General features: G+C 46.9%; 6 protein-coding genes across 8 annotated transcripts; 1 reads left to right on the top strand and 5 right to left on the bottom strand.

The window, feature by feature from the left end:
* Positions 1–16: 16 nt before the first annotated feature.
* Positions 17–1,443, bottom strand: LOC129593304 (uncharacterized). The gene is made up of 2 exons (XM_055489548.1): positions 1,050–1,443; positions 17–928 (listed from the first exon to the last, which is right to left on the bottom strand). The coding sequence occupies exons 1-2, from the start codon at positions 1,217–1,219 to the stop codon at positions 262–264; spliced, it is 837 nt and encodes a 278-aa protein (XP_055345523.1). The 5' UTR covers positions 1,220–1,443; the 3' UTR covers positions 17–261.
* A 177-nt stretch (positions 1,444–1,620) lies between these two features.
* LOC129593394 (uncharacterized) lies at positions 1,621–4,050 on the bottom strand. Its single transcript, XM_055489679.1, has 5 exons — positions 3,824–4,050; positions 3,477–3,708; positions 2,390–2,448; positions 2,176–2,232; positions 1,621–2,012 (listed from the first exon to the last, which is right to left on the bottom strand). The coding sequence occupies exons 1-5, from the start codon at positions 3,878–3,880 to the stop codon at positions 1,818–1,820; spliced, it is 600 nt and encodes a 199-aa protein (XP_055345654.1). The 5' UTR covers positions 3,881–4,050; the 3' UTR covers positions 1,621–1,817.
* A 548-nt stretch (positions 4,051–4,598) lies between these two features.
* LOC129593291 (coatomer subunit alpha-like) lies at positions 4,599–10,524 on the bottom strand. 2 transcript variants are annotated; one of them, XM_055489525.1, is made up of 11 exons: positions 9,833–10,524; positions 9,069–9,380; positions 8,080–8,669; positions 7,738–7,880; positions 7,587–7,672; positions 7,391–7,529; positions 7,170–7,332; positions 6,888–7,109; positions 6,253–6,784; positions 5,548–6,191; positions 4,599–5,236 (listed from the first exon to the last, which is right to left on the bottom strand). In XM_055489525.1, the coding sequence occupies exons 1-11, from the start codon at positions 10,227–10,229 to the stop codon at positions 4,811–4,813; spliced, it is 3,654 nt and encodes a 1,217-aa protein (XP_055345500.1). In that variant the 5' UTR covers positions 10,230–10,524; the 3' UTR covers positions 4,599–4,810. The 2 variants fall into 2 exon arrangements, with proteins under 2 accessions (XP_055345500.1, XP_055345499.1); XM_055489524.1 differs by having other exon boundaries at positions 5,548–6,194.
* A 290-nt stretch (positions 10,525–10,814) lies between these two features.
* Positions 10,815–13,794, top strand: LOC129593268 (ER membrane protein complex subunit 3-like). Its single transcript, XM_055489491.1, has 7 exons — positions 10,815–11,194; positions 11,261–11,415; positions 11,909–12,013; positions 12,082–12,163; positions 12,236–12,315; positions 12,407–12,483; positions 13,323–13,794. The coding sequence occupies exons 1-7, from the start codon at positions 11,046–11,048 to the stop codon at positions 13,437–13,439; spliced, it is 765 nt and encodes a 254-aa protein (XP_055345466.1). The 5' UTR covers positions 10,815–11,045; the 3' UTR covers positions 13,440–13,794.
* Positions 13,770–17,312, bottom strand: LOC129593269 (ly6/PLAUR domain-containing protein 1-like). Of its 2 annotated transcripts, none has more exons than XM_055489492.1 (4): positions 16,458–17,312; positions 15,318–16,357; positions 14,789–14,971; positions 13,770–14,413 (listed from the first exon to the last, which is right to left on the bottom strand). In XM_055489492.1, the coding sequence occupies exons 2-4, from the start codon at positions 15,412–15,414 to the stop codon at positions 14,148–14,150; spliced, it is 546 nt and encodes a 181-aa protein (XP_055345467.1). In that variant the 5' UTR covers positions 15,415–16,357; positions 16,458–17,312; the 3' UTR covers positions 13,770–14,147. The 2 variants fall into 2 exon arrangements, with proteins under 2 accessions (XP_055345467.1, XP_055345468.1); XM_055489493.1 differs by having other exon boundaries at positions 16,440–17,312.
* Positions 17,299–19,398, bottom strand: LOC129593254 (integrin beta-6-like). Its single transcript, XM_055489472.1, has 5 exons — positions 19,023–19,398; positions 18,598–18,799; positions 18,379–18,522; positions 17,714–18,025; positions 17,299–17,648 (listed from the first exon to the last, which is right to left on the bottom strand). Exons 1-5 carry the CDS (start codon positions 19,062–19,064, stop codon positions 17,299–17,301), a joined length of 1,050 nt encoding a protein of 349 aa, XP_055345447.1. The 5' UTR covers positions 19,065–19,398.
* Positions 19,399–21,681: the final 2,283 nt, after the last annotated feature.

Raw genomic sequence — 21,681 nt, forward strand, 5'->3', positions numbered from 1 at the left:
TGTGCAATAATCAATAATGACAGGTCAACTGAGTTTTAATAGCCGGCATTTTAAGAAGAGTATTAGTTCTTAATGTACACACATGATATGTACAAAGTACTTGACGACTTTCCTCAGCAACACGTAATAAAGGATAGCACGGCAAGTGACCTTTAACCACTACTACGCATGTGATCTTGCCGCTGTGCTAGTGCATGCATGAAAAAGCATTATATTACGACATCGAATAACTTTAAAGGAATTTTGCTGATGTAAACGTTTTTACGAGGCGGTCTGCGCTCGTCCGAAGAGGCCCTGCAGAATATCCCAGCGCCGCAATGTGGCGAGTGGCAGCGCCTCGCCGTGCAGCCTAGTGTGTGAACCGGCGTTGGAGCTGATCTCCCGGCTCTGACTGGGCGTGGCGCCTTCATCCGGGGGTGTCACATCGACCATTTCCATGGCCGTCTCCCGTGGGCTGGGCGGCGGCCGGTAGAGTTGATCGTAGCTAGGTGGTGGCCCTTCTTCCGTGGCTGTGACCCGCTCACCGTGCGGGGATGCGTATTCCAGGAGGAGGTGTAGGTCAAATCCGTTGGGCGCGGCAGGTGTGCTACAGAGCCGGTACAGCACCAAGCTGATGTGAATTAGGCAAAAAAAGGCCTCCAAGGCGCCCAGCAGCGCCAGCAGGGCGTGTTGCCATTCGGTCATCAGATGCAGCGACGAGTATACGGCATTTAGGAAGGATAAGGCACTGCCGGCGCACAGAGCCACGCCGCAAACCGCCACGTAGGCCACTAACCAACTACGCATGCCGCGCGGGCTCAGGACGGCTCCTGCAGCGTAACTGCCTACCAGGCAGGTCGCTAGGAAGAGCAGCCCCGCCCAGGTGCCCACGCCCAGGCGCCCGTACCACACGAACTCCGAGTGCCGACTGCAGAGCTGCAGGAGGATGCTGTAAAAGTCACCGCAATTTATGAGCTATGCAGGGAATGTAAGCTACTTGTCTGAAGACATTTGTGTTGTAAGGAAAGGCGTGTGATTAGTTGTGCCGGCATTTTCCATGACTACCGCACCATAGTAGGCCGACGAGAGCGTGCAGGCCGACGTGGCTGCGCAGGCTGTCGCGGAAGCCGAAGTGGAGGGGATCCAGCCAGTGTTCCTGGTGTTGACACGGACCGGGTGCCACGTGCAGTAGCAGCTGGCCATCCGGGGTGGGTATTACGAAGTCGTTGGTCCGCGGCATTCACGCATCCTGCACATGATCCAAGTCGCGTCGCCGATGCATTTCAAGTTGAAAATACCTCCATCCAATAATAATATTACTTAATTTTATATTGTATTTTTGTGCGGCTTTCCAGCACAAAATGCTTAATAAGTCACATTTTTTGTTTAACCTTTAAGAACCGTTATGTCATCGTTATTAAAAGAAATGTGCCGGCACCGTGCTGGTGAAAGGGTACCGGTTAGTTTTAAATCTAAGCACTTGCCCTTGTAAATCTGTCTAACAATTAACATTGTTTCCATGATGACAAGATTCCGAAAGACGCCGACGCTATTTACGTAATCCCCCAAAGATCCCCGGCTGTGCAAACCTTTCTTTATTGCTCACTTAATGCGTTGTGATTGCATTTGCAAACTGTCCGCACTTATCAACTGACCACTTGCTATTTCCATATTTTATTCAAAACCGCTGCATGAAGGGAAATGCCGGCACTGTCGCCTTTTTGCACAGGAGCGTTACAAAAACCATATAACAAAGCGTATAAAACCAATAAAATATATGCCTTCTAAAAACTGCGTGTGCAAAAATAGAGGAGGGATGAGATTGTTTATTGCAGTAACTACGCAGTGGCTGCCTCGGTTGTAGGCTCGCCGGTGGACGGTGGCGTGTTAGCGCCACCTGCAGCCGGTTGCGGCGCTACCGACGGCGGCAGGGCGTTGACGGCGGCGGCCACTTGGTAGTCGTCCTGGTTGTCCAGCAGGACGCGATCCGGCTGATACAGCCGGCTGTTGCTGTAGTCGTAAAAGTTCTTGGCCTACAACGTGCAGTTATTATTTTACTAACATTGCTTGCTTTTTCACTCTCACCGACTGCCAAAGCTCCCACCGTGCGCCGGAGGAGAAAATCTCCACACTGACCACACCAACCGTAAGCATCTCCACAATTATCTTGACAGATCATAGTTTATTGCAACGTACCTGGTTGCAGTCGACATTGAAGAACCAATCGCAGATCAGCGTAATCTGGTTAAAAATCTACAAATCGCACACGTTTAATTAAATGTACTCGTAACAAAACTTAGGTATTGTAGAAGCCACGCGTTATTGTCCCTACGAAAAACATGTCCATATTTGTTGCACAGTGCACTGCATATAATTTACTTGTTTCTACAGGTTATTTCAGCATACGTACCGTCATGTTAGGACACAGGTAGCTCGTCAAGTTCCCGTTGATATCACAACGACGAATAACTGCAATGGTAAGAAACGTGCATTTTGTTTACTTTGTTCTTACTAATGAACAATGAAGCTAGCTGCGCAAGGATTTGGTGTAATCCACAAATGAAGATACAGAATGCAGTGATATACTTTGTAGTACTTTTAAGTAAGCTGCATCTGTAATTATTATGTCCCTACAGATATAACGTGACTGGCAGTGACAACACTATCACTGGCAGATGCCGCATGATTCATATGCCGTGAGCCATTAAAAAACAGACCATTCGGAAGATAACACAAGCATTCACAACGTGGTTATCTTTGAACGTGCAAAACGCATGGTGTCTGTTTAGCTGCACTGAAGTCTTCGGTAAAATTGATGTTACGGCTATTTTCCCTTGTTACAGTATCATTATAAAAATTTTGAAATATGCACTAATACTTCGGTGTAATTCTCAACAGTCGTGTCCAAAATTAATAATTTTATTTCTATTGTGTCCTAATAAGTAAGTAAACTAAGCCGGGTAATTATATTATGAGTTAACTGCAATTTGTAAAAATTAACGATTTTACGGTAAATCAGAAAATAAATAAACTTGTAAACTTTATGTCCAGTATAATTGAAATGATAAGTAATTAGCGAGTTAGCATGTTCTAATGAGTAATTACCTAATGAGTAATTACCAATTATCTTACGACAAACAGGTAACTCAAGCAAAAGCGATTTAACCGAACAGATCATACGTACCGCCTTGTTGTAGCTACTAAATATAATGCGATGTGTAACTGTACAGTGAAACTAACTGTAAGTATACGAATAAGTAGGTATACGCAGTGCTGTGAGTGCGAAGTGTGAATTCTAAAAGTTGATGTCGATCAACTGTTGGAAATCACGCAAATGCGTGAAAATGGAGCAACTGTGATAATTCATACAACCAATCCCTGTGCAGAGCGTTATCTCTGCTTGAACTTTGTACCGTTGCATCTGTGAGTGGTAGCGTTAACACTGGCAGTCACGTTATATCTGTAGGGACATATTATTTGGCCCTGAACCGGCTTACCTTGGCATCGGGAGAGCGGATCGGTGTCGGCGTAGAAACCTGGTTTTTGTGTGGCGCAGCTAATGCTGGTCGTGTCTGGGATTGCGCTAAGATTGGGATAGTCTTGTCCAGCCTTGGCGCTCTTGTACAGCTCCTGCATGTCGCCCACCTCCAGTCGGACGCGCGAGCCCCGCATCTGGTCCAGGGCGCTCCACACCTTCAAGCTCTCCTGACTGACCTGTCGCTTTTTCACCTGTATGTTTACCGGTCTTTCTTAATTAACCGCTAATCATTTGACCTGCATCGATAAGTGACCTACGCAATTCTAAACCGTATGTGTAACTCTGGAGTAGGAAATCGCTACTTACAACGGAGCCGCTAGCCACGCCCATCGCCAACATAACGACGACCGCCAACTTCATCATTCTCGCTGTTGTGAGAATTAATCTCAAAGTAAGAGTAGGCAACTGGACAACGCTAGTGTTTCGATTGCAAGATGCACTTGTATACGTACGTAGATGACTTGTGAACTGCGGCTTTTGGTTCTGGTAGTAATCAGCTTAAATATGATTTTACATCTGTGCAACGGCAACCACGAGAGATGGGGCTTGCAGTTATCCATCGTATACGAGCGTTACTTCATCATGTCGGTGTTATATACAAGTTTATCCCCGGGATACGATAAAACCATGCCAATTAAGCATTTCGCGTTAGCCTTGCCAATTTGCAGTTGTTGGCGTTAATTCTTAGCGCTCCTGATTATCATGCAGATTGATGTTTATTGTTTTCGGCGACGATTAAAACACCTTCACTTGGCACCGGTAATGATTGAAATGGTACTTAATGAAACTTCTCTGCATGATGACAGCCGTCGGCATTAAATCTGTATCACGTCGCCACTGCCGCCAAACGCAACATAACCGGCATGTAACATCGCAAAACGCAGCAAGCGATTACGTCTTGCTTCAGCGTCAACCGACGATACATAACCGTTTTTTTGTCTTGCCTAACTGGCACTTGATACATTTGCAGTTTTGCACGCAAAACATCGCACAATGCGGCTTAGTACTGAAGTAGCTTTTGCAATGAGAATCTTTGTTTAAATGAATGAAAGATTGCACTATACGCCACTCAATGCAAAACCTAACCAATCAATTTATTTAAAAAATAACATTAGCGTATAGAAGACGCATTTAAATTACTTTTCACGGACAAAAACAATTATAATTGCATACCAGAAGAAAACAGCCAGCAACGGGTACGGAAACAGTATTAATTTAGGCTAGAAAGAGAAGAGATAAGCCTATGCACCAAATGAAACCGGACGGAAATCCATATTTGCATGAACTTCCGTCTCAGCGTTTGCTGTCGTGAGGCGTCCATGTGATGCGCAGCCCCTGAGCGCTCTTGCCGATCTGCGACACCTGATCGATGTTGCAGACTCGCCCGCCGTACTGCGGCAGGTAGCTGGCGCCGCAGAAGGCTGACTTGATTTCCGGTCGGCCGCGGTAGATGGGCGTGAAAGAGTAGCCGCAGATGCTGAAGGGATTGTGCTCGTCATAGTCCAGCTGCAGCGCCTCGGTGGGGTTGGCGTCCGCCGCCTGCAGAATCTTCCGCGCCTGCGTCCCCACCTCCGGCTTGGGGCCCAGTTCCAACAGGCGCCGCGCGAAGGACCCGGCCGTCTTGAAGCAGCTCAGCTTCCACGCTAAACTCATGGCCATGCGCAGCGTCAGCATCTGGTGCACTGGCTGCAGCTTGCAGTGGGCGAAGTACGCCGCCATCTAAAAAGACAAATTACCTTGAGTACGCGCAAAACAATGCATCTTTGCCATTATTCGCGGCAGTGCAGCGGATGTTTGGATCAATCTGCTAATTTTCAAGTCATTTTTCAAAAATTAAACTTGATTAACTTAAAAGTATTACTGTATTGATGAATTAATTATGATTTAATTAATCAGTATCAAGCACAATAGACTTAATTTTAATTGTTGAAACAACTAAAAACCGAAGTGCGCTTGCACTCCTGTTGTTAGGAACACTGGTCACCCCAAGGCAGTCTCAATACCGATTTCCCGAATATAAAAACTCGTACCTCGCATGACCGCTTCTGATCTTCCACACTGTCTTTGCCAAGTTCTTTGCGTGCCAACTCGATGCTTAATCCCAGCGCGTACTCCCGACAGATATCCAGGAGCTGCGTTGCTTCCTTTTGTTCGTCGCGAGTGTTGACGGCCAAAAACGGAATACTCCACATAATCTTGCGGAACCCGTCCAGCGCCTCCCCGAACTTACCGCCGGTGGTTAGCTGATAGCACACCTGCACTCGCCGTCCCAGATCAGCCAGCTGCACGCCAAGTACCGGGGCAAAGGTAGCCGGATTGCCACCCTGCCAGTTGCGCAGCGGATACGCGAAGAGGGCCGGCACACCAGACTGCGGCTGGAAGACAGCCCGGCCACGCTTGAACAGCGATAACATCGTCTCTTGCAGCGGTTCAAAATCCACCACGCCAATCTGGTCATGCAGCAATCGGCAGGCGCTGTCGAAGGAACCGGCCATGACGTGATCAATGGCCAGATGGGAGTGCAGGGTCCAGTTGTGAGGCAGGGAATGACCGCGCGGTGGCGGCACAAAGTATCCACTGGAATCTTTCGTCTCTGCCGCCGGGGCCACATCCACGGGTATGTCCAGCTCCTCATCTACATCCCAGCCACCGCCTTCGTCATCGTCTCCTTTTCCTGCTACGTAATAAACAACAAAATAATTACCGTCACCACCAACACAATCGCTTCGCATTACCGGCTTTCGGTTGGGCGTCCTCGCCTTCGCCGAACAGATCTTCATCGCCCCATCCCGTTGCTTCCTCATCCCCGGCCATTTCCAGATTGGCCGCTAGATTCTTAGGGATCTTAGCCGCCGCGGCTGCCCCCTCGAAAAAGCTTTTAGACACCGTTAGCAGCGGCCAGTTCTCTTCCAAGCGCTGGATAGGCGGCGCCGGCCGGAACACAACCGCATCCGCCACACTATCCGGCACATTCTCCCCCTCGTCGAAATGCTGCCGTAAGCGCTGCGCCGCCTCCTCAAACCCATAGGTCTGCGCCGCCAACATGGCCATGCTGTGCTGGCCGCTGTTCTCCAGAATCTTCACCTGCTCGCCCACATCGCCCAGCAGCAGCGCATCACGGAACTGCCCGCTGCTATCCTTGCGCACCTCCGCGATCTTCATCATTTTGCGCAGTTTGTCCAAGTTGCCCGTGATCAGATACAAAAAGGAGAGTTTGTCGAAGTTTTTGGTGCGTTGGTACGCCATTTCCACCACTTGGTGATTGCCCTGTTAACAGCCGCACAATTTCAGAATTAAGAACCACGAAGAATACGAATCAGAATACGAATCACGAAGAAAAAGGGGGAATGAACACAAAAGCCGTGCTGACCTGTAGCAATGCGGCTTCCGCCAGCCGTTCCCAGCACAACTTATCATCGATGGTACGCGCGGCCTCCAGCGCCACGTCAATGTTGCCGCATTCCAGAGCCAGTGTAAAGCGGGTCTTATCGTCTTTGACGAAATGCAGAGCAATCTCCGGGTAACCTTTTTGCTGCAGGTAGGCAATAATGGACTGACCAATTAATTTTGAATGCTTCACCATGTGCAGCACCTAAAAATGACCAACAAATCAGGTTTGAAGAAAAGACCATCTTGGACAAATAAAACCCACCTCATCGTAGCGGCGCTGCGATACCGCCAGCTTAAATCGGTACTCTGTGGGATCGATGGTCAAGACGCGGGGTGATGCATCGCGATCCAAGCAGTAGACGTTGTTGGCTTTTATGCGTGTAATGTAGATAACAAAGTCCAGCGTGCGAATGATGCCGTGATCACTACAATTAATCACGTTTTTCAAAAGCGTGACGTATTCTGGAAAATAACTGATCTCACCCGTTGAGAATAGCGTATTTGATGTGGTTGCCGGTGGTGTAGATGAAAACATTATTCTCGTCCCAGGCGCCACTCTTGACGTTTACTGTTTCCGTGATGGTCGTCAGAATCTCCAGTGACCGCGTGCATAGCGTCACCTCTGCAACAGCAAAAATCTAAAACGCAAGCGCAGGCTGACGACAAGAGTCAAACGTACGATGCTTGCTGAGCATGGCCACGTAAGCCATGTCCGTGGACCACACAACGTATTTCACTTTAGGGATGCGCGCCTGTGCCAGGGGACTGCACAAAATAAAGGAGCAATAAACACACAATGATTGCAGAAAGTGTGCGGTGCCAAAACGTACCCTTTCTGCTGCAGATCGTACATAATCATCTGGTCGCCGTCCTTATACAGCAGCACGCCGGTGCCCGCGTAAAATATCTCATCACATCCCGACAACTGAATCTTCTTCCCCGCCTCTTCGTTCTTCAAGTTTTTCACTAAAATCTGAACAGACAAATCATTAGCGTAAAAAATTGCCCTGTTTTTCTGATTTTCATTGAATTTCAAGAAAAGTCCTAAACAGCCACAACATTGCTTTAATAAATTTACAACTTCCTTTTTTTCGAAATTAATTGACGTCACCAGTGGTCAAATCATGGGCGTATCAAAAATGCGCTAACGGATAACGAATCCATTGACTCACCTGTTTAGAACGATCCAGGACAGCGAAACGATTACGGGCAACCCAAACAGCCGCCATCCCACCCGAGCGCTTTCCATCCGACATATCCGGCTCTCGCTGCCCGGCGTCCTTAGGCAAATTGTAGATCTCGTACATGCCGTTGTCCGTCCCGCGGGTAACCAGCAGAATGGCGTTTTCGGCGGGATTGTAGGCTGCGGAGAAGACGGGCGTACGGCCGCTGCTGCGATACTGCAGCACGGCCACATCTTTTGCCGTGTTGAAATCCAGACAGCGCACGTATTGCTCCTTGACGTAGTAGAGCAAGTTGTTGCTTACGGAGAAAGCCGGCCGTTCTCGTTCCAGCTTGAAAACGACGGTGCCGTTGTCGTGGCCAGCGGCATACAGGTTCAAAGAGGGATGCGCGGCGATGACCCAGTAGCGGTCATGTTCACGGCGGAAAGTGTACAGGCACTGCCGCTTGGACATCTCCCACACGCGAATACTCTTGTCCTCCGAATTACTAAGGATCAGCTCCTGGTTGTTAGCGAAGGTCACACAGGAGACGTTGTTGTAGTGACCGCGGCAGGAATCGATCTCCCAGGCCTTCTCCTCTGCAAACAAATTTTTATTTTTTAATGCTAATCAACTCAAATGAGAATTAAATTCAATTTTACACCACAGTAATTAAAAATCATAACAACAGCGAGAAAATTTTCTGGGTTAATTTTTCGCTCTGTGATAAGAATATGCGCGATAACCAAAACTCGAAGAGGACATTTCCTCGTATAGTTGGACAGCTTTTTACTCACCACGTCTTAAATCAACTTACAATGTGTAAAGGTAAAGACTGCGTATAGGCTTCGAAGACAAATTGTATTTATTTTGGATTTGTGAAATCTAGAGAGTCCATAAAAATTACCACAAACTTCCTCACTCACAGCGTGTACTACGTAGCAGCAAACAGAAATCGGCGCTAATCGAAGTGACTGAATTTGATAGAGCGAACTTACGGCTGTAACGCCAGACCTTCACCTGGCGGTCGTCGGAGCCAGAGACAATGAGCTTCATGGTGGGATGGAAGGTAGCCCAGTTGACACCGCGATCGTGTCCCTCCAAGACGAATTTGACCACCGCGTCGGATTGCCCGAATAGCTCCGTCTGACCCGGTGTTCGCACACTGTCCATACCACCGGGGCCGGGCGCCACGTTCTTCTTGCGCAAACCGGAAATATCCCACACACGGATCGTCTGGTCCAACGACGCCGAGATGACAAGATCTTCCGCGGGGTGAAACTGTGCGCACATCACGTAGTGGTTGTGCCCTGCAACCATCAGGATAGCAGGTTACAAAACAGCAGCTTTTGACAGTTTCAGAGCAAGTACGGCAAAAACAAACTCTTACAATCATCATTCTAGCCTAACAAATTTTGATGTGATACAATCATGACTGTATGCAAGTTATATGACTACTAGCTACTTGAACTCATTTAATGAAAATAGCAAAATACTATAATTATCCGTTATCGGAATTAAAATTGGAACTGAATTACTGGCTACTGCAAAAAACGTTAACAAAATTTATAGATTTTCTGCTGACAAATAGTCTCCGTAGTATTCACCCCCAAACAATACGCATACAAACTGCAAAATCAAACGAAATACAGAGCGCAGGGCGACTGTCCACCATCCAATTCCTGGATGACGTGTCAAGTGTGGATAAAACATATTCGCGCGGAAAGTTTACGGCTAGAAAAGACCAATGACATGGAGGTACCTGTGAGAATGCTGATGCAGTGGCGTGACTGCCAGTTCCAGATGCGGACCGTCTGATCGTCGCTGCAGCTGACAATCCAAGGGTATTCGTGGTGGAAGAAAGTGGTGCGGATGTAGTCCAGATGGCCCAGCAGCGTGAACATGCAGCGCCGCAGTTTGTAATTCCACACCTTGATCTTGTAGTCATCGCCGCCGGACACGAAGAGCGGTTGCTGATGGTGGAAGTGGATGCCGCGGACGGGGCCCTCGTGCTCGTCGAATTTGTCGATGAGCGTGGTGAGACGGTAGTCCCACAGCTGGATGGATCCCGTGTGCAGGCTGGACAGGATCCACGGCCGTTTCGGATGGAAGGCCAAGCCTTTGACGCGCGCCGATTTGGACTCGAATTTGGTCAGCATTTTTCTGCTGGGCGGGGGGCCCGAGGAGGAAAGGGATCGCGGCAGGAAGGCCGACAGGATGCGATCGATGGGCAGGTCCACGAGCGCCACCGATCCGCGCACCTCGATTAACTCCCACTCACGCAGCTCCACTTCAGACAGATCGCTCTGCCTTCCCACAAATCCCGCTGACTGATTGACACCGATTAATATCGGTTAAAACGCAAATGTTGCTGGTATTCTCAATCCAGTGTTATATTTTCAAAACATCCAGTGACGAAGCGTCAAAACGCAGAAAACAGATTTGCAATGCATGTTTGGCTGTGACACGTTGGCTGCTCTAGCCAGCTTTGGCGTAATGAGCGGAAGATGTCTGAGTGGGGGTGACTGACCCGATGTAAATGCACAATTTTTGGCTGAGGCCTGCTAATTCCGAGTAGAACAGGCCTTTGTACCGCACAAAGGTACGGGAAGTTAACCGACTTCTTTGATTAAATAAATTAGTTGCTTTACATGGCGTACCGTCACGAGCGCACAGCTACGGGGTACATTTCCTTTAACCAAACTGGTCTTTCGAAAAAAATTACTGTAAAGTGTATACTGTATACTGTATCGTAAATATTTAATATATTTTAGCAATTTATAATTTATTTTATACGACTTTTTAGTACTTTTGCGCTGCTTCATGGCAGTTTAATAGAAGGTTAGTGAATTAATTATTGCAGTGTTACGATGATTTCGGCGCAGGTTTGAACGCGTTGTCTGTTATCGTTCGTTCGTCAGCGTGGGATCACGAATTGTGTAGTGTGTGGATCGGTGGCAAAATTGATCATTGGCATGGCGGAACTGCTGCTGGATCCTAACATCCGCACATGGGTCTTCGTGCCCATCATCGTGGTAACATTCTTCATCGGGATCATTCGCCACTATGTGTCTATTCTGCTGACATCCCAGAAGAAGGTTGAGCTGAAACAAGTCATGGACACGTAAGTTACGCAGAAGTTTGCGGAATGCGGACTGACTGTGAGCACTGCATGGTTTGCTTTGAACAGACAAGCACTGCTGCGCAGTCGCATGCTGCGCGAGAACGGCAAGTACATCCCCAAGAACTCCTTCCTCATGCGCAAGCACTACTTCAACGATAAAGAAACCGGGATTCTCAAGGTGGCGCAAGATCGGCCGGCTCCGGCGGCCAATCCAATGCAAGGTGAGGGATGGAGAGTGTAACTGTAGAATTAAATAAAAGGCTTGCAAACAACAAACTACATGCGAGCACTTGGTACTGCTAACTGCTAAGATAAATCCTGTTTGGAAAAATCTTGCGTTTCAAGTGCAAGTTTGGATAAATCTTGCCTTATCACTGGGCCACTGTCCCTTGCACTCCTTTAAAGTCTGAAGAGTGTTTAATATCATATATGATAATTGATTATACAGTATGTCGATATAAAGATTAAATATGGGTGTATGAATATTTTGGTTTTTTTCATCTTTCAGCTTAAATAATTTTAATTAATAAGTGTTTGTGGAAAACAGAGAGCGGCATTTAAGGTTTAAAAGCGTTCATGACGTCAGCTGCGTAGAGCTGCTTTGTATATTATTTTTGATATTTTAAATTTATGTTCACAGCACATATGCTGTGCTAATAGGTTCGACCAATCATTTGAAGGGCTGCCTTTGACGCTGTGTTTTTTGTCTTGCAGATCCCAACACGCTGCAGGACATGCTGAAGGGTAACCTGGTGAACGTGCTGCCGATGATAGCCGTGGGCGGCTGGATTAACTGGATCTTCTCGGGATTTGTCACTAGTAAGCCTCAAGTAGCTGTACTCGTATCCCCTTCCGCTGTGTGCTGCAACAGTCCTTTTGTCCATCAGCCAAGGTGCCATTCCCTCTGACCTGGCGCTTCAAGGACATGCTGCAGCGGGGAATCAACCTGCCGTACCTGGATCCGTCCTGGTAAGAAACCGCACCATCAATGTGCGGACGCTGTGGGGTTGGTGTTGACTAATAATGTGATCGTGTGTGTAGGGTTAGTTCTGCGTCCTGGTATTTTCTCAATGTGTTCGGTCTACGGCAGATCTACTCGCTGGTGTTGGGTGCCGACAACGGTTAGTATTGTACTCTGCGATTTTAATACGTTGTGTCAGAGAAGCATATGAACGGATGTCTTACTTTGATTGCTGTTGTCGATGCATCTAGCGGCTGACCAGACCAAGTTCATGGAGGACCAGGTCAACGTGTCCGGTGCGCCTCCTGATCCCAAACAAGCCTTCAAGGTAAGCACCGCACGTCTGAAAAGGGATGTTCTTGCGGTTGGCTGAAATTAACCGAGGTGGTTTTTAATCGTGGTGAATTTTTTAAATTTGTTTACGGTAAATATTGCATTGAGTTCTTTTTGTTGGATACTTTTCATTAAGAACTGCTAGAATGGATCCGTTTTATTTTGCATTAAGATTTCCAGATCACATTTACAGATATGTGGTTTTTAATCGTAGTTTTTTTTATCAACATGTGATTGACGAATTCAGTTTATTGTTAGCTCGGTAAATTTAATTCAGTGGTGTATGGTGTGTCGATAATATTGGAGATTTTCTGGCATTTTTTATAACACTGATAAAAACTGTTGCGTTGTTGCTGCAGGAGTTGTGCATCTTAATCGCTGCACCTTCCCACCTAGTATTCATTGTCAGCCAAATGATATGAGACTGGGTTTCATAATACTTTCATTTTGTTTTTATTATCTTGTACGGTTGTACCCTACCCTAGGGTACTTTCTGGTTGGTTGGATCATTGCTACTCGGTAGTAGAGTGTAGGCATTGGGATAGGGTCGAGTTTTAAATGGTTTTAAATCCGTAGAAGGTGTTGCTTATTTTAATGGTATAAGGTATTTTACATCGGAACAACCGAACACGTAATCGTAAAATGTGGGCAGCGTAAAAAGTTTTACATCATGAGCGATAAAAACGCAGCTTTTATATCCGGGCGAGTGAGCTAGTCAATGGGATCGCTGTCAATGTTAAGTATGCGTATATTCTTATTTGGTAAAAAAACACGTAATTCTCTGGTCTACTCAGTGGGTGTGGTCCGATGCTGGCATGAGTGTTGTGTTTTCAGGCTGAATGGGAAGCGCTGGAGCTGTGTGAACACCACTACGCCCTCCGCGGCATCGAAGATGAACTGTTGGCCCAGTATCCACTCGGCGGTGCGCGACTCCACGACAAGTCCCAATGAAGAGGAAACAGAGAAGGCCACAAGAGTCTGCCTGGTGTAGCGATGTGCCTGACAGCTGCAATCGCGGGCCATGCCATCGCTGCTGCTTCTCAATGAGCATCCATCCCATCCATCCACTCCCCTTCTCTCCTTTCCTTCCCAGTCTCCCCAGCATCTTCTGATCCTTGATCATTAGCCATGTTCAACCAAAGAATAACAATCGCAGTCGTTTCTTAGAACATGTCAAGAGGCTCTTGCTGCTTGTAAGTGTATACGCGATGAATGTCAGTGTTTAGTGTTGAAATTGTGCGGGATCGTGTTATACAGCGAACGGTGAGTGTTCGAGAAGTGCATTATTATTAAATTTTACTGCTGCCATACCCATAGATTACATTTAACAGTTCAATAAAAGGGTGACAGCGATTGAGTGACTGAAGAAACAACACTGGCAAACCTGCGTTAGAATAATACTATAAGGAGACTTGCTGTAAATTACGGTGCTTCGCAGAAGGCAAGAAAATCGCATGATCAAGTAGGAGACAGGAAGACGTTTGAAGTGGATAATGTTATGTCAAGCATGCAGAAAGTGTACAAGCCGTCGTCAGCTGATAGAAAAATTAATGGGAATGCCGCTGGATGACGACCAGAGTGTTATCGTTGCCAGCGGCTGACAATCGTCGCTTGATTGACGCGATTCGGAAGAACAACAGCGTGGTAGTCAGTTCAATGTCAGGGATCGCCGGCGAAGGGTACGCCTGGCCAATGGGATGCGCCGACTGCGAGGAGAAACAGGAGGATTCGCAAGACGCGGGTGGAGTGTGGTCGGGCGGGTGCGGCGTTGTGGTTGCAACCGGAGGTGCCGCAACACTTGGAGCACTCCCAGTCGGCATTGCGTCGGTCGCACAGCCGGTCGACAGCCAGCGCCAGTGAGCCTGCATTGTCCAGGCTGCACGGCCCGAACGAGCATTCCTTCGTGATCCGCATACCGCGCTCCGCTGACATTGAAACAGTTTTATTATGCAAACCAGGCCATAAGATACTGCACAAAGCCATTGCTTGTGCATTTCATTAATTTACTGCGCTTTTACAGCATATTAATCGTAAGTCATACTACATCCGCGTACGGCGTACTGTGGTGGGTAGTAACTATTATTACAAGCATGTAAATAAAGTCAATGACTCGCTAAAATCCGATGTTTGTGCCATTAGCTTTAATCAAGAGATCGCTTGAACCATTATGCAGATGTGCAATATGACGCCATTTGCAACCAACGGTTGCGAATTTAATCGTCCGGCTCACTGCAGTTATGCATTTATATTTTATACGATACGACACTGTTAAACTGTTAGCGAGGCATGCATAGAAGTACCGTTGTGGGTGACTTTGGTGGTACAGACGTTGGTGCCGGGGCGCGTGCAGGGCTTGAGGTCAACAGGACGTGAGCAGTTGGTGTTGTCGGGCTGATCGCTGCACTGGTAGCAGAACAGCTCAGACGCCGGGGGATTACGGCTCGTCTGAGACTCCCCAGATCCAATCAAGCATAGGATTAACACTGCAAAACGCATACGTACGCACATAAAACCACACTTCCCGAGCCTGTCCCCCTACACTGCGGTGCCGATCAAACGCCTTATCAATTATTTATTTTTAAACCGCTCTCAATCAGCCTTTGCAATAAATACACATCTCAATCAGCCTTTACAGCCAAGCCGATTGTCTGTTAGGTGCAATGTATTATGCGTACACCACATTGATCGAAACAATATAAGTCAATAATTAAGGCCTACGCTCACAAAATACACTTGAACGAAAAATGACCTTTTTTAACAGATCATTAATCCAGAATTAGATAATCACAGAAAAAGGGTTTTCGTTGAAATTATGGATGTCCACTTTACCTGTACATGCGCACAGGCTGCACAGCCGACAAGTACTTGTACACCGGTACCACAGATCGCCGATTAACGCAGTTACTCGCTGCATTTGCCGGTACATTGGATTAAAGGTCAGAGATCCACTATTTTCTATGGAAGACGATAATAAATTTAATCATAAGAAATTGTTGGTTAATCCGTTGGTGAGGTGCATCCCTGATTTATAGCCGTGATGGAGAAGGGGATCAGCGTGAATACAGCTGCTGCATGGATGGGTAAACATGGTGCGGATGCGACTAACTGCATACAACTAAACTACAAAGCGGCGCGCTGTCGAGGGAGCGGCGTGAGTGAGCCTAATGTTGTTGCGATTGTGCGGTCGGCCAAGTGGAGCCCGATCAGGGATGGCCAGTGTAACTTGTCCCGGAAGCAAGAGTCGAGTGTGTGTAGATGATGTTTGTAGCCAGTTGACAGCTGTACTTGTATATTGCACTGAATTACATGGAGATGATCCCTGGCGGATCGCCGGCAGATGCCGCTGCCGGCAGTTAGCCTGAGCGTTATTCACAATGGCAATCAATAAGTGAACACCCACACTGGCTGCATGCATATGATGAGATTATTCCACCACCGGCTGCCACATCAGTGTTATACATGGGAATATATAATATCCAGTCGGCCTCCTCCGTCCAGTGCCTGGCAGTGGCAGTTAAACAGCAATTCCCTCGGCCGCAAATTACACTTACCACTTGTACAACTGCCGCTTAAGACGCGTTATATGCGCATCCTGTCGCGCCATTTCCTCCTGTTATATCATCCTACTATAACGACACTACTGCTCGAACTGTAATTTACACTGCAGTTACACGTTGAACGAGCAGGGATCGGATGAGACCCACTAGCAAAGTTGCGGAAGTGTTACGCTCGGCGATTGTGTTCGTCTATATATGGAAAGAAACTGATAAAACGTTTTCACTACAGCCGCTTGTACTGGGACAGCGCAGCCGCATTATAAAAATGCCACGGCTGGAAGCGAGCTGGAATTCATGGACACGAAAACACGCCTGCAACAACTACAGTTTATTTAATTTTCTGAAATTTTTCCGACGAAAAATGTAGAAACTCTCGGTGACCTTATGGCTTCACCTAGTAAGTTTCTTTCACCTTTATGGTGACCGGAAGTATGGTTGAAAGTTTATGCGCGGATCCAGTTGCCGAGGTACTTCAGCTGCAGACGATAACCCTCCGTTAGCTAGTATTGCTCCGGTCGATATGGGTGACAGCTTCTTATACCACTGAATCCCTCGCGGATACCCTTGTTATCCAAGCAGAGGATGACCCTCAGTTTGACAGAGTCATGTAGATTTTGGAGGGACTCCAATTTTTTATACGGTTCCGTCTGTGCTGTTAAAAGCTCAAACAACCGTTCAAGCGATCTTGCTGCTGAAACTCCCCATATAGTTCTTTGAGGAACGTTGCCGCGGAATGCAGCATTAACAAAACCGCCGAGTTCCAGTGCAATAGCGTGAGCGACCAAGGTGTCAGTTATGCGCTGGATGGTAGACAATGCACTTTTGTTGTCCAAACGTGCACCAAAATTTAATGTTTGCGAGGATCTTGCTAAAAGTGTTAGCAGTTTATTGCGACATAGTGCTATTACTCGCACTTCGTGCTGTGCATCGTAATGATCTGAAAAATAATGCGCTTCCAGTATTCATGCGCTTGCTATGTACAGCAGATTCTTGTTGTATGTGCAAATTAATTGTTGCATCCTTCCCAGCAGTACGATATACTAGTACCGTATTTTTCACATTTACAGCCTCCTCCAATAATCTGGAGGAAGAGGATCCTCTGCTGCATAAGCCTCCCAATAAACACCTTCGAAAATTTAGAAGCCCAGGGTTTTTAATTCGAAAAACGAAAAGCACGGTACATAAGCATTGTTCTAGTAAAATGGCTAAAATGACGAATGTCATCCACTTATAGTATCTCGTAGTAAGGGACACTATAAGTGGATTATGCATGAAGTTGGTGCTAAAGAGCATAGTAGAGCAGGTAAGGGATGCAGAAGGCAGGCAAGCAGAGGTAGGGGCCAGGGGTAGGTGGGCTGCATGAGGAGGCAGCAAGCAATGCAGGCAAGGCAAGGAGTGCCAGGTGGGACAGTAAGTAGGAAGGTGGGTGGCAGGCAGGGGGTGCAGGCAATGGGGCAGCCGGTAGGTAGGCTGGGCGGGCCGCCTGGCCTGGTAGTGTTGGGGCGGTGATAGGGCAGACAAGAACAGAAGCCATTGTAGCAAGTCAGTCCATCAGCCGTTGGACACTCTGACGCCGCCGAACAGCGATCTGCGTTGCCTTTGCCTGCATTGAACACCGACTGTCAACCTCACACACTGCTCTGGCAGCGCACTGTAAAGGTCACGTACCTTGGCAAGTGACGTTGCCAGCGACGTTGACATACTTGCCGGGGACGTTGTTGGTGGACTGCAGGCACTGGCAGGTGCCTCCCTCTTGGCAGTAGGAGTAGCCCCCGTCGGCCAGAACGGGGCAGGGTGTGGCTGAGTTGCAACTCAAAGGATTGCTTGGGTTGGCGCAGGTTCCGTTGTGGAGGATATCGGTTTGCAATAGGCACCGACAGGTCATGCTGCTGCTTTCGGCTTCGGTGGGCAATGGCATGCACTCTTGGCCGCCCGTGCAGTCATCGGATGTCACGCAGTCAACGTTATCATTACTCGCACCTGTAAAACAGTCGACTCTCCTTTGATTTCCTAATTATGGCATTATCATATATTAGCGGATTGTTAGTAAAATCAACCGAGCGAGTTCCATGACCACTGCAAAACTGCGCTGGAGTCCTGGAACTCGCATTACAGTCTTCGAAGCGCCAGATAAAATTTACGCTGTCCACATCACTTTAATCGTGGCACCTCGTTGCACTCGGTGCAAAACAATACGCAGCCGGATCACCGACACTTGGTTCTGGCAGAAGAGCCACAACATGCAGATCTGTTCTTCCCGCATAATAAGAATATTTTGATACGGTTACAGCCTGCTTCCGGAAAATATTACAGATTGCCGTGGTTATACTTACGACACGAAGAAGGGGAGATTTCGCCGTACCGGCATGAGCAAAAACCATCCTGCGAACCGGGACTTAACACGCACTGCGCGTTTAGGTGATTAGAGCAGTCTGTATCATTGGAGCATTCCGAAGTGCGTACAACAGTACCAGGCTCTGCAAATCATCACAATCACCGGATTAGTAATGTCCTGGTTATATACAGTAGATATACCGTAAATACTGACGCACGCGCTTTGCAGTGGTTGGCTCCGGCACTAGCGTAGTTGGGTTTGCACTGACACCGATTATTCGTGCACTGACTACGTTTCGGTAGACACTTCCGGTTGGGCTCCTCACAAGGTTCACCCAGGTAGAAGGCGTTACGTTGTTGTGGTACTCGTGGGGCTGAATCGGCGCGGGGCATGCTTACCGCGATAGAAACTAACACAAACTATTTGCCAAGAAGAATTATTCGATTATTTTTGCAATGGCTTACTAGAAGTATGGTGTCCAGTACAAATTTGTCGAGACAAAGTCAGGCGGAAGTACTTCGTTTGGTTTGCTGGTGACTTTGTTCAATACATATCATAAATTGCGACGCCTTGATGTAACATGATCCACATAAAAACCCGCTCTACCTAACTGTTAACTACAATTGTTACGATGGTACTTACCATTAGCGGAAGAACAATCGCAATGCGCGTAACTCGTGCCATAGTAAAATGGATATACCGGTAGCAGTGTAGAAACTTTTCAGGTTTTATGCAAGCAGAGCTTAGCTTCTAAGGACAGGCTGAATTCGAAGTATTCTTTCCAGATTTAAATATGCAACCCGTGTGCGCTATAGAAGTACAGTATTTCTTTCATTGTAGCCCAGCACGTCGAAGTAAGTAAAGAAACTGACACAGTTATTTCCGTTACAATGGCAAAACTTACTAGTCGCTAATTCAATAAAATTAGATGATTACTGGTTTAATTGCGAAATGTGGTCTCAACTATACGGAATGTAATTTAATTTTGCCCTCTTGAAAGCAAATCTGCAATGGTAGAAATAAGAATGTGACCAGCAACAGTAAAATAAATGCGCGAAGGTAAATACACACTCATGGTTATCGGCAGATAAGCCGATTGTCTTAGCTTTCTTGTATACTCGTAACAGTACTTCCATCAAAGGAGTGCTTTCGCTTCATTCGACGGCGTTCGTGGTACTGATAAGTAAGAGTTCTCGGAGCTGTACACGCACAGGAGTTTAAGAAGGCGCGTATTTCTTGGTGCATAATTATGAGGTAGTGCATGCTGTAAAACGTGCTTCTTATCACCACAAAGGTCAGTATAATAATAAGCTTTGTTATACGTAATATAATACTGATGGGACCCGTTACTGCTACCGCGGTAGGTAAACCGACAGTGACGTGCACTTTTTACAGTGAGCAAAATTATATTGTTTATCCGTTGCTGATGTTTATCCAATTAATAATGTTCTGCCATGTTTCGGGTTAATTAATCAAGGGTATTTCTAAATAACCATGTAATATTTACTCCGAAAGGTCCGCTTGCCGAACTGCGTACATTACCTACCGCCGGCTACCGGCATCCGATTTTGAAGTGCTTATTCAAAAATTAAGCCAATTTGAGTGCCGGAATACGCATATACCGCTATGTATCGTGCATACGTGTTGTAGATGTAAATGCGCCGGCAAAATCATTTTTTTCTAAAACTGCACAAAGCGACAACAGCGTGGGTACTGACAGCGTTAGCCAGTGAAAATTGGCGTGTTAACGGCGGGCAGCGCGGGCGAGGGCCGCGGCGTCCCGCTGGGCGGCGCGGTTGGTAGGGTTTGTCGTACCGTCAACGGCGACCTGCACAACGACTACAACGCTGTGCCACACCAGCGGCAGGCACAAAAAACAGACGCAGCAGTGGGTTGTTGTGCTTTTGACAAATAATTTACAAGTGCGCCTAATCTCCAGCCATGATGACAAGATCACCTGGGCGGCTGACATGCTTTATCACCGGCTAATTATCCTGCGCGCCGTTAAACGTAGCCAGGCCAATTATTCACAGTAATCACATTGCGCATTTTCCCTACAGCCATCAACAAATTTCCCCGCTGTTTGCCAAATTATACAATTAAATTCCGCTTAAACTCCGTGCCAATTATGCTGAAGAGGAACCACGCATTTCATGAGCAACAAACTGCCAAAAAGACGACCGTTAAGGGTCGTCTTTACTTATATACAATCGTATAAAGGTCAAAACTGCATTTAACACATGCGGTAGAAGGATTATTGCAGTCATAATGTTCAAAATGCCGCCCGTAAAAAAAAAAAAAAAGCTGTTTTGTAGCATCCATATATTAATATGTAATAACAGTTTGTGATGGGGTTAGCTCGCATAAATACATGTACCTAAAGCCGAAGAAGCAGAAACCAAACCTAGAGCAAAATGTCTTATTGCGTTTTGGCAATTGGTGTCATAAAGCGCTTCTTGGTTGCAATTAGCAATTTCGCCGGGCTGTTTATGCCGCGGAATGGGTACGACGAAGTGGTATGGCAACAATATCGTTGCGGCATGATGAATTGCTGAGTACCAAAATGTCACTGACGCACTGAATAATTCTCACCGGCAAATAATGCATTCAATTACCCTCACACAAGCCTGGCTGCAAATACATAATATTAATACCTGTTCAGGGCATATTGTTGCGCAAAGGAAATCAGCTTCTGTGCGACTTTGGTCGATTAGAACTTGTGGCAGTCACAATCGTACACGCGTGGCCACTCTGGGTCACGCTTGTTTTCGCCACGGCCAAACACTTTTTTCAAGCAGCCCTTAATACACCGCGCTTCACAATCATTCTGATGGTGTTCCTATCAGAGATGACTCGATTTCGAAGTTTAACCGTTCGTGTTGAGTCAAATTTTGTATCCTATACGCCTTATATAAACCGACAATTCATGCGCGTCCACTGCTAATCATACAATTCTAGAAAAATGGTGCAATTATGTTCTGAGTTCACAATACTCGATCAAGTGAAAGACCGAGCTCCTGCAAGTTTTTTGTAGATTTACCGGATTGATTTTTTAGCTGTACGGCGAGCCGTAGAATATATTCACAAGAGAACAATTATTTCTGTACAGTAATAACGTAACATATCATCAGTCACACCACAGCCGATTTAAGATTTGATTACGATATATGGTGAAGTATAAATTGATAGGAAATGAATGTGGGCGGATGTAAGCAGGTATTAAATGGCGTGGCAGCGTTTATCCCGGCTAAACGCTGACCGATTGCATTCGCTTGGCCGGCGTGGTGTTGAATACGGTGTT

This window comes from Paramacrobiotus metropolitanus, unplaced genomic scaffold, assembly GCF_019649055.1.
Source record: "Paramacrobiotus metropolitanus isolate TYO unplaced genomic scaffold, Prichtersi_v1.0 Parri_scaffold0000061, whole genome shotgun sequence".
Classification (NCBI taxonomy): domain Eukaryota; kingdom Metazoa; phylum Tardigrada; class Eutardigrada; order Parachela; family Macrobiotidae; genus Paramacrobiotus; species Paramacrobiotus metropolitanus.

Bases quoted from the DNA above. Each gene is read 5' to 3' on its own strand.
- LOC129593269 (XM_055489492.1), bottom strand. From the start codon at position 15,414: ATGTACCGGCAAATGCAGCGAGTAACTGCGTTAATCGGCGATCTGTGG. The intron at 14,972-15,317 runs GTAAAGTGGACA...TGCGTTTTGCAG, and splicing joins CAGCCTGTGCGCATGTACAG to TGTTAATCCTATGCTTGATT. The intron at 14,414-14,788 runs GTACTTCTATGC...TTTCAATGTCAG, and splicing joins CACCAAAGTCACCCACAACG to CGGAGCGCGGTATGCGGATC.
- LOC129593394 (XM_055489679.1), bottom strand. From the start codon at position 3,880: ATGATGAAGTTGGCGGTCGTCGTTATGTTGGCGATGGGCGTGGCTAGC. The intron at 3,709-3,823 runs GTAAGTAGCGAT...GTAAACATACAG, and splicing joins GCGTGGCTAGCGGCTCCGTT to GTGAAAAAGCGACAGGTCAG. The intron at 2,233-2,389 runs GTACGTATGCTG...TGCGATTTGTAG, and splicing joins ACCTGTGTCCTAACATGACG to ATTTTTAACCAGATTACGCT.
- LOC129593291 (XM_055489524.1), bottom strand. From the start codon at position 10,229: ATGCTGACCAAATTCGAGTCCAAATCGGCGCGCGTCAAAGGCTTGGCC. The intron at 9,381-9,832 runs GTACCTCCATGT...TGATGGTTGCAG, and splicing joins CTGCATCAGCATTCTCACAG to GGCACAACCACTACGTGATG. The intron at 6,785-6,887 runs GTCAGCACGGCT...GGCTGTTAACAG, and splicing joins CGGAAGCCGCATTGCTACAG to GGCAATCACCAAGTGGTGGA.
- LOC129593254 (XM_055489472.1), bottom strand. From the start codon at position 19,064: ATGGCACGAGTTACGCGCATTGCGATTGTTCTTCCGCTAATG. The intron at 18,523-18,597 runs GTGCGTCAGTAT...GATGATTTGCAG, and splicing joins AGCCAACCACTGCAAAGCGC to AGCCTGGTACTGTTGTACGC. The intron at 17,649-17,713 runs GTACGTGACCTT...TGTTCAATGCAG, and splicing joins TGGCAACGTCACTTGCCAAG to GCAAAGGCAACGCAGATCGC.
- LOC129593268 (XM_055489491.1), top strand. From the start codon at position 11,046: ATGGCGGAACTGCTGCTGGATCCTAACATCCGCACATGGGTCTTCGTG. The intron at 11,195-11,260 runs GTAAGTTACGCA...TGCTTTGAACAG, and splicing joins CTGAAACAAGTCATGGACAC to ACAAGCACTGCTGCGCAGTC. The intron at 12,484-13,322 runs GTAAGCACCGCA...TTGTGTTTTCAG, and splicing joins ATCCCAAACAAGCCTTCAAG to GCTGAATGGGAAGCGCTGGA.
- LOC129593304 (XM_055489548.1), bottom strand. From the start codon at position 1,219: ATGCCGCGGACCAACGACTTCGTAATACCCACCCCGGATGGCCAGCTG. The intron at 929-1,049 runs GTGCGGTAGTCA...TGACTTTTACAG, and splicing joins GCTCTCGTCGGCCTACTATG to CATCCTCCTGCAGCTCTGCA.